The sequence below is a fragment of the Corvus cornix genome, chromosome 1, assembly GCF_000738735.6.
Source record: "Corvus cornix cornix isolate S_Up_H32 chromosome 1, ASM73873v5, whole genome shotgun sequence".
NCBI lineage: Eukaryota > Metazoa > Chordata > Aves > Passeriformes > Corvidae > Corvus > Corvus cornix.
The window spans coordinates 91565498-91578624 of record NC_046332.1 but is presented as its reverse complement, the minus strand read 5'-3'; the positions used below and the strand labels follow the sequence as shown (position 1 = coordinate 91578624).

The following is a 13127-nucleotide window of genomic DNA, read 5'->3' as shown; positions in this document are numbered from 1 at the left end:
AATGGCGGGGAAAGGTTCACAAAAAGTCTAGGGATCCTTTCCAAGTACTTCGGTTGTAAAGCAGGAAAAGTTTCTGTATGTGGGAAGTGGTGGCTCATAAAAAAAATTTAGGGAGAAGTACATACCATTGATTTTCAGATGTATTCATGTAATATGGCTACACACACACTGTTCATGACTTAGTTCAAACACTTCCATCCAGCATGGCTGCAGAAAGAGAATCTTTCCCTGGTCATTTTCCTTCCTCTGCACTACAGAAAAAGGAAAGTGCAGTCTCTAGGATACACAGGATTAAAACCTGTTTCAGCTGAAAAAACATGAGGGGAAAAAAAATAAAATACAACATTGCACAAGCAGCTGCCAGGAGCTGTGTGTCAGCACAAAGGGGTGTGTATGGACACAAGCAGCCAGAAGCATGGGAAAGTCCTGACCACTTCTTTCTGTGGCCTATCTTAAAAATGTTCATAAAATTACAGATGCATTTCTGGCAGGTGACAAACAGGAGATGGCCTTCACAACCAGTGGAAGGTGAGGCCAGATGTTGATAGTCACAACAAGCAGCAGCTGACTGTGCAGAAGGCAGTGGCTGCAAAAAGTGTGGAGGAACACAGTGCGAGATCTTTTGTGAGTGAAAGACAAAAAGGGGAGAAGCCACACCTACTTAGTAAGACTTTCTTTTTCCCAACATTCAAGGGGACTCACTACATGGCACAACAGTATTTAGTACAAATGCAGATACCGTAAGGTACCAGACCACAAAGTCCATGCATGTTGTTCTTTATCTGACACACTCCAGCAAGGGTCTGTGGTCAGCAGGCTGTAGGTCTGCTCTTTCTGTACAGTGTGAACATACACATCAAGGGCCTGCATCCCAAGCCCTGTAACTGGGATACAACAGACTTATGGCAGCCAGTCACAAGGACCATCAGGTTTTCCACCAGGTCCCACAGAGGGAGCCCACAAGTAGCAAGTGTTCCCAGAAGGAGCATCCAAAGTGAGAGTTGTGGCTCTTACAGAGTATGACAGAAGAAGTTGCCAGGGGACACAAGCAGTGTGAGTGTGGTGCCTACATCTGTACTATCAATGTAACTTTTAAATCCACTAATGCTTCTCCTTTTAATCTCTTTTGTGGGGATTCAGTCCAGGAGATTGTGCTGTAGCAGCTGGCTGAGACTAGGGCCTCTGATGAAGCACAACAGCTTCGTGGTTTAAGACCAAATGAAAGTATTGAATGCTTCCTAAGGAGCAGCTATTAGGTAACAGTTTTTGACCTGAATTTTTTGCTTCCTCTGCAGGGGAAGCACACTTGCCTTCTGCATTTTTTAATAATCTACTACTTAATGTTCAAGAGCTCAGCACTTAAATATTTTAATTTGCCCTTCCATTCAGATGAATTTTTCCATTCATTCATCCAGCTGACTGTTCACAGCATGCTCCATGGGACTGCAGGCTGGCTCAGCCCCAGCTGCTTTCCAGGCTTTTTGGAATGCAGAGGTGGCAGCAATGTGAACAAGCTCAGAGGGCACACTGATAAAGACCTATGGGTAAGGTCATATTTTCTGGAGAGGTAAAAAAGTTTCCTAATTAGGCCAAGTCTTCATTTAGCCTACATACGTGGTCTTTGAAAACAAGCACTATTCTGGGGCTTAAAAAAGCAAGTCTCTCTAAGGTATTTTTAAACAGCTGCCCCACTGGATGCAGGTTTTGTTCTCCTTGCAAACCTGAACTGTTCAACCAGTTATATTTATGAGGTCATTTGCAGGGTATTGTTTATCTTTGTAGCTAAATGCTTCATTAAAAAAAACCCCTAAATATATATTTTTTAAACAGAGTCAAGGAATTTCACAGGACAAGCATTAGATTCATCAGAACAAGTCAGTTTTTAAGATGAAGTGATTCCAGATTCTTGCGCATATTTTTACAGCCTTGTCTTACTTGCTCACTGTAACATCCACGAGATATTCACAAGAAAATCAGTTATTTTCACAACACTCAATTGGAAGCTGCACTTCCCCAAAAAACCTAGGCTCTGCTTTTCACTCATGACCTACCTCTAACAAAGGTTCTGCCTCTCCTGTCTTTGCTGCTCTCCTCACTGGCAAATTCCAGCTACACAGACATTCAGCTGAGTGTTGTTTAATTACCACACTTTTCTTACATGCTTAAGCACTAGAACCAAGGTATCTATGAATAAACCTGAAAGACATTTCAGATCATGTGGAAAAATGTTAAGAGCTGCAGTTTGCTGTAGACCTTCCTGAAGCAAGTAGTGTGGCATAGAGAAAATGCTGGACTACGTTCTGAAGTGCTTTTTTTTTCCCCCCGATGTAATCATTCCCCTTCATCATTCCCTTCTTTCTCACACCTAAGACACATTGCCATGAAAACCTGCACTAACTGAGCTACATACTCTAGAAACATTCTTCTTTCCCAGTTTTCTTACTTGAACTGCTAAGCTCTATTCTCCCTTACCTCTCAAATAACAAATAAATGTGGAAACTAGAAAGACCAGAGTGTCCAGGTCAGATACTGAAGAGAAGGTGGCAATGGGAAAAGGTAGTTTCAGCAGACAAAAGCTTGCTTGAGCTCCGATTCTCAAATTTTATTTCTAAGAAACCTGGGCTCATTATGATTCAGTGGTTAAAACCTCATGATTTTTCTACACATTGAAGCTAATACAGTGAACAATACCTAGCAAATCATGGTTACAGAATGCTTTGTAACCAATCGAAGTCTTTTTCTCTGCATTGTAGAAAGTTGATGGAATAGTCTTCAAATCAAGAATACATAAGCAAAAATTTGAGTAAGTATTTAAAAGCTGTCTGGCCAAAATGAATAGAAAGCTAGAAAATCCCACTGTTAAAGTAGTCGCTGCCTTACTGCTATTCATGAAGCAAGAAGCTGCATGTATTTTGTATTAAGAAGGACCTTTTCAGACACCTATTTCTGGCATTTCAGAAAGTTCACTGAAAAATCCATTGGTACTGCAATGTTACCAGGTCCCACTTAACTGAAGACAAAACCTTTAAAAGACAGCTGGCTGTGGTATGACACACTCTCAGAATAAAACAAACAGAGGCAAACACTTCTGAAGGTCCTTCAGTATACCACCTAACTAATCAAAACAGACAAGAGCGGAAGGATGTTGCAGTTAATCTGTGTTTGCAGAGTCACGGACATCAAAGGGTGTCAATCCACAATTAGGGTTCAAAGGATACGGACAGAGGGCTCTGTGGCTGTATCACATCTAAGGAGTGCAGTAGACACTTTCAGAAAGACCAAAGCAAAAAAACACATCAACATGGTAATCAGGACAACTGTGCTCCTTTTCCTCTCTAAGCACAGTATCCTCCAGGCTTGCTTTGAGGACAGTCCAAGCTCAGTGATAAACCCACTGTCCTGTATGTCCCACACACATACACCCCCTCTGACAGCAGAAAGGGAAGAAATTGCCTTTTCCCACCTTCTATTTCCCCCTCTCCCGCAAAGCCTTAGGACCAATAGCAATACAAACAACACTTAAACACAAGATGCCAGCCTAGGACTTGGAAGATACAGGTTTGAGCTCTGGTTTCTCAGAACGTGTGCGACCATCATCACTTGGTCATATTCAAATTGTGCACTGAAAAATGACATAATGAGAGTCCTCAGGTGGCAGCTAGAGGTGGTGCACAGCTATACTGACATGGCAATTTTTGTTCTCAAAAAGGTACAGCTGTGTTCCAGCAGCATTGTGCCCTGATTAACAAGTTCACAGGAGCTCAGAGCCTACACAGCAACTTGCACCACACTATCCCTGGTATTCGCTCTGCCTCATCACAGCAGAGAGAAAGAGTTTGAATGTACCTACTGCAGTGCTCTGGTAGGACCTGTATGGCCAGAGGGTACATGCACAGGCAGACAGGATCACTTACACCAGCACATCCTCCTATCAAGAATGGGCCTACAGCAATGGAGGTCACCATATGGGTTACCTGCATTTGTTAACAGGTCCTAGATGTAAAAATTGCCAGGACAAAGTCTTAGCAAAGGCAGCAACAAAATGATATTAAATACTGGTCTGAAACTTGGGCTGGTCAGAACTTTCCTAGCAGAGCACTCTTCTGACTGAGAACACAAAGCAGATTCCTCACAGAAGCCAAACAGCTCTGCCACTACTTCTGAGGTAACCTGAAAGGCTTTGGTGTGGCCAGAGAGCAGTGACTCCTCAGAGGACAGAGAAATCTTTACTGCCATTTGAGTCCTGTGTCATCTCTGTTTCAAGTTAAATGAGACTGGATTGGCTGATTCTGAGGCTGCCTTAGTAACCGATGGCAAACTTTTGTTTTAAGCCAGCTCTGTAACACTCTCTCACCATGTAAGTTGTGCTACAAATTTACTTAGCTGGTAAGGTCCTTAATGCAAATTAGAAGGACATTAATATTACCCTTTGATGTCTTTATAGTATTTATGCCATGACTAAACTGGATAAGGGATTTATTAACATTTAAGACTATTAGGAAGAAAATTACATCGATTCTGTGAGGAGAAAAAGAAGGGAAAATGAGAACAATCTCACACCCTATAAATTCATATGGATATTTCTGATTAAGAACATTCAGTGTCCAAATAAATGTTTTGATTCCTCCAACTCTTTTTAAATGAAGCACCACACACTGTTTGCTACATTTCAAGACCTACCGTGTTGCGAGCTTATGGCAGACGACACCAGTGTCTGTTATGACTTCACTCAGTCTCAGCTCAAGGTGGACCTTCCCCTGAAACACACCATAAACACCATATGAAAAGTAAGTTTTATGTATAGGCAGTCAGCATTCCAACTTCAACCAAAGCAAGCCAGTTTGTGCAAGTAATTCCAGGAGAAGTCTAAAGATTAAATAAGAACTGTATAGCTAACGTCCTTCAACTTTCAGAGAATCCAGATCAGTAGTCATTTAACTAAATTTGGGTGCATAATTCCCACCATTATATTATCTCTATATGTTGTACTAATTGAAGGCTATGGAGTGTCCACAGTTTGACACAGAAATGTTGGGTTGGAGCTTTATCTGTAATTAGCATTTTAAATATTAAGCAAATATCTGCAACACTACCATTAAAAATGGTATCACGGAAGTGTGTTATAAATTAACACCTACACGTTTTACACATCATAAAAATAAAATCTATTAAGCAATATAAATTGTAAGACATGTATCAATAAAACTGTATCAAACAACTATTTGAAAAAACACAAAAAGTGTTCAATCATGTTGCTAGTATTCACAGTTACACAGTCTTCAACTCCTTACCATCACATTAACTTTATTATGACTTGAGCCAAAATATTATCCTTCAATATGCTAAGAAAATAAAGGCAAACATTAATACCAATTGCATTCCTCTTATTAATTCCATTATATTTCAAAATGTGAGTATCCCACTGACAAAAACTCAGCATCACTTTTACAGTGTGTATACAGTAAATGCAAAATACATTTTGTTATTGACCAAATCTGACATGTCAGCAGTGCCAAGTCATCTTCTGCAAAATATCATAGGCAAAATCGAGCCTTTCATTTTCATAACTATCTCCCCTCCACCCTTTGTAATAAAGGATGCTAAAATCCACCCTGCTAATTAGTCACAGCTCTAATGTGGATAATATCTTTACCTCAAATCACACAAAATTCTCTTGCCACCCCTTTTATAAGATCTTCCACATTCAACCTTTGATCTTTCTGCACAGGACCAGAACTCTTGCCAGCAACTTCCCTATCTCTTGTGACTAGTTACAGCAATCTCCTGCTCTATGAGAATGTCCATCCTGGGCAACAGAGGAGAGTCAAGATGAAACTCTGGCCTCAAGTTGCACCTATGCTGCTAAGATTCCCTTTCCCTACAGCAGATTTGTCTGGACAAAAGCTGGTGAAGACAGTCCAAAGCACTGCAAGGAGGGCAGCAACAATTAAGTAGCATGGACATGCAGAAGTTCAGTCCAAGGTCATTCCCTGCTCCTCTCATGTTAAGAAGCACACACTGGACTCAGTGCCTGAATACTTGTCCTGAAAAAGCCTATGAGACATTGTTTCTTCCTGCTACAGTCATTCTCTCCCCTTCCTAGTGTATATCCCTTATTCAGCACCATTCTTTCTGCACTACCTTGAACACACACTTCACGCTCTCACTCCACAAACCTTTATCCTCTACTTACACCTTCAGTACTCTGACTCAGTAACACTTTTTCCTGAGGGCTGGAACACAGACCCTTCAAGTACACGTGGCATATGATACTGGTGCTCATCCAGAAAACAAGGAAGACAACCTCTCCAATCTGTATAAAGTTGCAGAGGCACCACAGCAGCTTGCTGGCATTTTGAACAGGGAAGAACCCAAATGTCTGTGTGAATTCAAAACAAGGCTTCTGCCATGTGTCTTCTGCAGAATTTTAAACAAAATAATTAAACCACCACCACCCCCAATGCACAAACCAGACATGCTGCATTTAGCTGCCACTCCTGATTTGTGTTTCAGTGTCACAGGTCACTCCTTCACCCTGTCAGTGTGTGCCAAAGTCAGCATCTGTCATAAGCTTCCAAACTGAAGCCTGTCCTCATGCATAAGAACAGGATTTCTCTGCACAAATGCATAAAGCCACTTCTAGACCCAGTTCTTAAGGACTCAGTACCACTGCAATGCCCACTGTAGCTGCACATGACAAGGGCTGGGCACATAACCAGCTAAGAACTCTGCTTAAGCAGAACAGCTTTCTGGCTTTTGTTTTACTGTATTTTCCTTACTCTTCAATGCTCTCTCTTCCACTGGCCACATATTCTATTACAGGATGTAAACCATTAGTCTCTGGAAAGTAAATTCATATTATTAACCTGTAAAACCCACTACTGCAATCTTTGTTGATACCCTGCAAACTACCTTTACCAGAGAAATCAACATTAATACAAGTTTTGAAGAAATTAAGAGTCAAAACCAGAGATTTTGCAACTTCAGAGAAAATATCCCTTTGTAGAAAAATACCAAGGTATGAAAATGCTTTTATAGAAATATTTCTGCTGGTCTTAAAAGTGAGACTGACCCTTCTCAGGAAAGAATGCTTCAATGCACTTAAGATGAGCCTGAGAGCAAACTTCAAGTGGCCATTTGCTCAGTCTCACACAGATTGAGTAAAATGGAAGCTCCTCATTTCAGAAATTAGGTTGAAAAAAAGATCTTTATAAATATCAGCAGTATTTCACACATTTTCCTACCTACATTAAGCATAAAATGATAGTGTTGCCTCTTCTGGGCTAAAAGCCATTTTTTCTTGTAGTTTTCATCTTTCTCTTGTGAAAGCTTTGAAAATGGCCAGCTATTCAAAAAGTGACTCCAAGCTTCCTAGAGCAAAACAGAGGTCATGGGATCACTGGGAACAGCAGCCTACAACTATTCCCAAAACACCTTCCAATGTTTTACTTCCAGTTAAAAACTCAAATACCTTGAAATAAGGCTACACTAACACACTTGCAGGCTTAATTTACAGAAAATGTAACTCTTATATAAACAGAACACTTTTTCCTAAATCAATTATACCATTACACAAAACATAAGAATTCATCTGAATAAATTCACTCCTGAGCAATGGCATTAGTTGGGTTTACAAAACACCAGCTAATTCATTTAGCAATGGGAAGACAGAAAACTGCAATAAATCAGTATCATAAGATCAAAAGTTAATCTAATCAACAAGAAGGTCAACCTAGAATGGATTAAATGTACCACAGAAACAGAATTGCCATGATCTCTGACTGGCAACTTGTAAAAAATAAATTTATATTTTTATTATTAAAAGAACTACTGCAATAACAACAAGAGTCTTCTATTGTAGTAGATCTGCAGAGTTTACAAGCAGGAAAGATTAGACAATGCAACAGAACAACAAAAAAAATCCATTTTACCGCAAACTGAAACGGTGGCTTCATCCTGCTCAGAGAGAATCCCTCCTTTGGAGCCAGGGATTGAGTCTAGGCTCAGTCCTGCATTATAAGGCTATAATGCTTTTTTCCCTTTAGCAGAGCAAAAAAATTCTGAGAAAAAATCTGGAGGTTTGACAATTCTGAAATAGAATGTATCAATTACTCAAAACACTTCCATTAACAAATATATTTCAGGGTGTTCCTAGAAGCAGCTATGCTTATTAGCATAACCTTCTCCTTCGGAAGGGTAGGACCCCTTTTCAAGGAACAAGCTGAAGGAGTGCCAATTCAACTGCTGAACACTTCCTTTTCCATCAGCTCCAGCTCATATGGAGGGTGGGTTCACAGGTCGCACCTCCTTCCTAACCACATCTAACACCACATAATGGGGCCACTCAGCTTCCAGTTTTCAGTTATTGATTAAAGAAGCCATCAGATGACTGAATTTCTTGTAGGGAAGCAGAAAGTATTCAAAAGGAAATCAGTAACAAAAAAAAACTTGTGAAAGGCCTTACTGAGGAAAACAAATTATACTATGCTTGTTAAATCTTAACCTTTACTACACACTCAGTTACCTGAAAACTAAACTGAAACTGATCTCAAGTTGGCAAATAAAAGAAAAAGCACACCTAAAGTCCTGGTTTTATAGATACAGGAAAAGCCTGTCTCCAACCACCTCCTTTCTGCTTGGGATGAAGCTGGGAGTCGCTGTGGATTGAAACACCAGAAAACAGTTATAAAGCACATAAGGGCATACAAACCCTTCCTACCTGTATCATGTTTCCACCAGTTGCAAATTTGTGGTTTCATTTAACCACAATACTTTGAAGGAAAAGAAAATGCATGACCACAGATTATCCTAAAGTTGCTCTTATGACTAAGTTCTGCCATCCTGGCATAAAACAATTTTATGCCAGACCTGAACAAGGCCTCAGAGGCAGTGTTTGCAAGGTCACCAGGACACCACTGGGAGCCATGTCAGAGTGCAGTTACCTGCACACATTTTGCCCTGGAATCTGACACACCCCACGTGAACCAGTGACTGCAGATTCAGATGCAACATCCGACCTAGCTCAAAACAGATGCAATCTGGTTTTTCAGAGAAATATTTATGAAAAAGCACTGACAAATACCAGGAACATCTGTGCCTATCTGAGGTTCTAGAAGATGCACACAAGACTGTCAAGTCTGCCTAAGTTCAAAAGACAGGAGCCAAATTGACTGAAATTTCCTAAACCATTTTTAATCAAGTATCAAGCAGGCCTCCATCCTTTTTGTTAATATCAAATTTTTAGAAATCTTTCATTTTTTAAAACATCAAAGGAAAAGAACAAGTCTTTACTGCTGATTTTAAACAAAACCAGAAAATACACAGTTTGCTTGAATATTAAGTATCAAGTCAATCATCTTAATATCCAGGGCTCACACAGCATAGTAATTCACTCTTCTACAAAAGAACAAAGTTAATGTCACAAAAACCCCAAAATAAGGTATTGTTTACTATTAAATCTGCTGGACGAGAGGTTTGTGGTCACCAACCTTCCTAATTCTCACTAGCCTACCCAATTTTGCTGGGAACTTTCCCTTCCAAGGTGGGAGTGCACCTGCATGAAAGTTTTTCCAAACATTTATCCCATATGGGGACACTTTTCCCAGTACAGCTCAACTCTGCTCATTGCTGAGTAGTGTGGAAAGAGGGACTGGGACCCAGTTTTGGCTCCTTACTCTTCATCCTGCTGGTAGAGTGTGACTGCAAGCAGTCTCACCCCAGCTCCTGGAGATGGAGGAGGGAAGGGATGTAACAGACATGAGTTGTAGGAGAGCACTAGGCTAAGCAGGTGACATGAACCACAGTTCATGACTGACTCATGCCAGCACCGCATTTTTTTTGGAGTCTCAAATTCAGGACTGTGGTAACAGTGGTGTGTTGGTTTATTTTCCCTTGCTCCAAATTGTCTGGAGAAATGAGCATTGGAAGAACTCAGCGCTGCACACAGACCATTCCAAACTAGGGAATAACCCGTGCCATTGCTTTCTCAGTGTTTCCAAATTTTATTTCAGGATATAGCAAATGTTATTGGGCAGATTCTGTCTACTCTGAAGCCTTTTCAGCCAACTTCATGAGAAGTCACTTTCTGCCATCAGCAAAACTTAAAAGCAAACAAGAAAACTGAGCCAAACCCTAAGGGCTCACTAAATGCTGCCCTTGAGGGAATGGGAAAGACCAAGGGGACAACTACTGCTTTAGGTAAATCCAGCCCTGCAGTATTACCAGCAGCCTCACATAAGGTCAGGCCCAACAGCGGGTTTGAGAGCAGGAGGAGGAAGGAGTTTGTTTGCTGTCTACATTTGCTGTGTCTAACAGCTGCTTCTTCCTTTAGCAGAGGGCAGCAGGCGGCTGGGAAAGGTCTAAGGATCATGCTAGAGATCACAGCCTGCCTGCTGGACCACAGTGCAGCACACAAGAAACTGGAACAAAACCCAGCTGACTGCTGAGGAAAGTGCAGCAGCTCTATTCAGCACTGCACGGATTCATAAATGCTAAGCAAAGCGGAACTGATATCTGCTTGCTCTCCATATGTGCAAGCATGTCAGAATTGCTCAGTAACTGGCAAACAACTTCACATGGCATAATGTTAACCTTCCTGTTTCTCTAAAGAAAGAATACTGCCATATGGTCAAAATCCTTATAATTAATCACATTTTCCTCTCAAATAGTTTGATGGGATATAATACGTAGATGTTGTAAGTGAAAGGGTTTCATTTCCCCAGACAAATTATGTTCTGCAGATACAAAACCCATGTATGTTACTTTAAAACCACGTACACTCCTTGTTCAGCAATAGGTGCTCCTCACCACGTGCCCTGTTATAGACTAGCTATTGAAGAGCAATAGGTCAAAACCTGATTGACTGTCTTAGCCCTTTGTGCTGATAAGTCTGAATTCTGTGCTCTTACATTCGTATACGGAGGAAGTCTTGCCACAAAGCAGGCTCTGGTCAATAGCTGCTCTTTCCCTTTACCACAAACATTATTTACCATTGCTGATGCATGGTTCAGTTGTCTCAAGTAGTTTTGTCAGTAGACATTTAGCCTTGAGAATCTCCCCACCCTATCAAAACAGACATGTGATCTCTCTTCAAAACAACTAGAAGACAGAAACTTAAGTGCCACTGTTCAAAATACAGAGGGCAACACCCATGTTTCCTGTGTGTGGTAGAAAGCTGATACCAAAACTGGAAGCAGCTGCTTCTTTTTACAATTTGCATTTACCCATGCTTACAGTAGGTTGTACAAAATGTGTCAGTGACTCATTTTTATGCTAGAAGTATTTAAGTACCTACAAAAAGGTAGTCAATATCAGTGTCGGACAGTGGGCATGCAATGCTCTTAACTGTTCAACAGACAATGTAATTCTCTCAATTACTGGAGTGAAACTGCCATATACAGTTGCTCCTAAAGACAGTTATATCTTGTATCTTCAAACACATTCTTAATTAGCAATTAGCAACAGAGCCATCACAGATCAACATGACTTACTCCACTTACACAAAGAGCATTGATTTATATAGAACAGGAAGCAGGCAGATACAGGAGAGACCTTGGAAACTTCGGCAAGGTGAATAAAAATAATAAAATAACACTTCCAGCTTCCTCCACAGATCTGGGATAAACTTCTCTGTCACACAAGACTGAATGAAGAAGAGCTAATTAAAAAGTTTGGGGTGAAACCTTGGCTCTGATGAACTCATGGCAAAACTCCCACCCTGAGAAGGCCAAGATTTCATTCATGAAGCCTGACACTTGGGATACAGATCTTGCATTCAATGGGAAGGTGCTGACACAAATGAAAGGTTTTTTTGAGGAGCACACCATGCATTAGCTAGATCCTTTTAGCTAATATACAGGCAGCATTTCAGAGCCAGTAGTTATGTCCAGCGGGACAAGAGGATTTTAGGTGCACTCTCCAAACATACCCGTAAATGTTTTCCCTTAATGAAGTCTAGTATACTACATGACACCAGTCCATACTCAAGAACAGGCATGTTTAATCAACAATAGTCAAAGGCCTGCATAGACAAAATGCTAATGTGGTGAAAGGAAGAGGAAAGGCCTTTGGTGTCTGAAGAAAGCACTTAACATCAGTAAATCTTCTGCACAAAGCTTTGAGTACAGAAGGTTAAAATGTGAGACAATTTGCTTCCTCAGTGTTGGTTATCTGCCCTTTACATGCCTTTTATTTTTATTAAGTTGATAGCCAAATAGATATCTCAAACACATCAAAGTTCTTATGAGAAGGAAGGGGAAATGAGCAATTTTCAAGTTTTTGTCAGACTTTTTTTGCCCCAACAATGACTTTTACATAAGACCTTGAGCATAACTGGCTTTGGAAAAGCATTCTGTCATTTAATACTGAAAAGCCAGCTGTAAGAGGACATGACTATTTCACATTTGTCAGTGAGGCAGAGAAAACAACTCAAAGCACACTTGAAAAGGGGAACTTTTAAAACAAGAGCCTGCACAGGTAAAGATGTCAGAATAATCTAACTCTCCTTGCAAGTCTCCCCCACTTTGGCATATACAGACTACATGGCTTGGAGTATACAGATATTAATCAGAATATCTCTGGATCTTTAACCACTTCAATGATTACATGTACACAAGGGGTATTTAGGCTGCAAAGCTCAAACTTCACAAAACAGACTTGAACTATGAACTTAATGTGAAAAAAAATTAAGGGGAAAACTACTCAAAACCCGGAAAGGCCTTTTAAAGACTGCATGTGCACTTGGGCTTAAATTCCACCGAGAACACACGGACCACTGAGAGCATCTGTCATCTACAACCCTAGGCAAATATCTGAATCAGTTACTGTTGGGTAAACTTCCTTCTGTGAAGAAAAGGAAAACATTCATGGATCAAAACAGATGTACACACAATAGCATGGCAATTTTTGCTTCCAGACCTCAAAAAGCATGACAATGAGAATACAGCAGGTCCTGAAAGACAAATGACTAGTAGAAAAGAAACACATGCCGTGTAAAGTGCGCAACATCATGCTCGTGCTGTCCTCAAGCAGCTTACAATGTTGTCTCTTCTGCTGCTAGCCCCTCCCAGCTGAAGCTGCCTGATTGTTCATCATCTATTTCAACGCAAAAGTTAAACCATTTTCAGTAA

At 40.6% G+C, this 13127-nt stretch overlaps 1 protein-coding gene across 2 annotated transcripts in view; it reads right to left on the bottom strand.

The window, feature by feature from the left end:
- Positions 1-13127, bottom strand: part of RASA3 (RAS p21 protein activator 3) — a 132229-nt gene that overhangs the window by 53132 nt on the left and 65970 nt on the right. For both annotated transcript variants that reach the window (XM_039549555.1, XM_039549559.1), the window contains exon 5: positions 4681-4757. In XM_039549555.1, coding sequence (XP_039405489.1) covers positions 4681-4757 — 77 coding nt within the window. The remainder of the gene's footprint in view (positions 1-4680; positions 4758-13127) is intronic.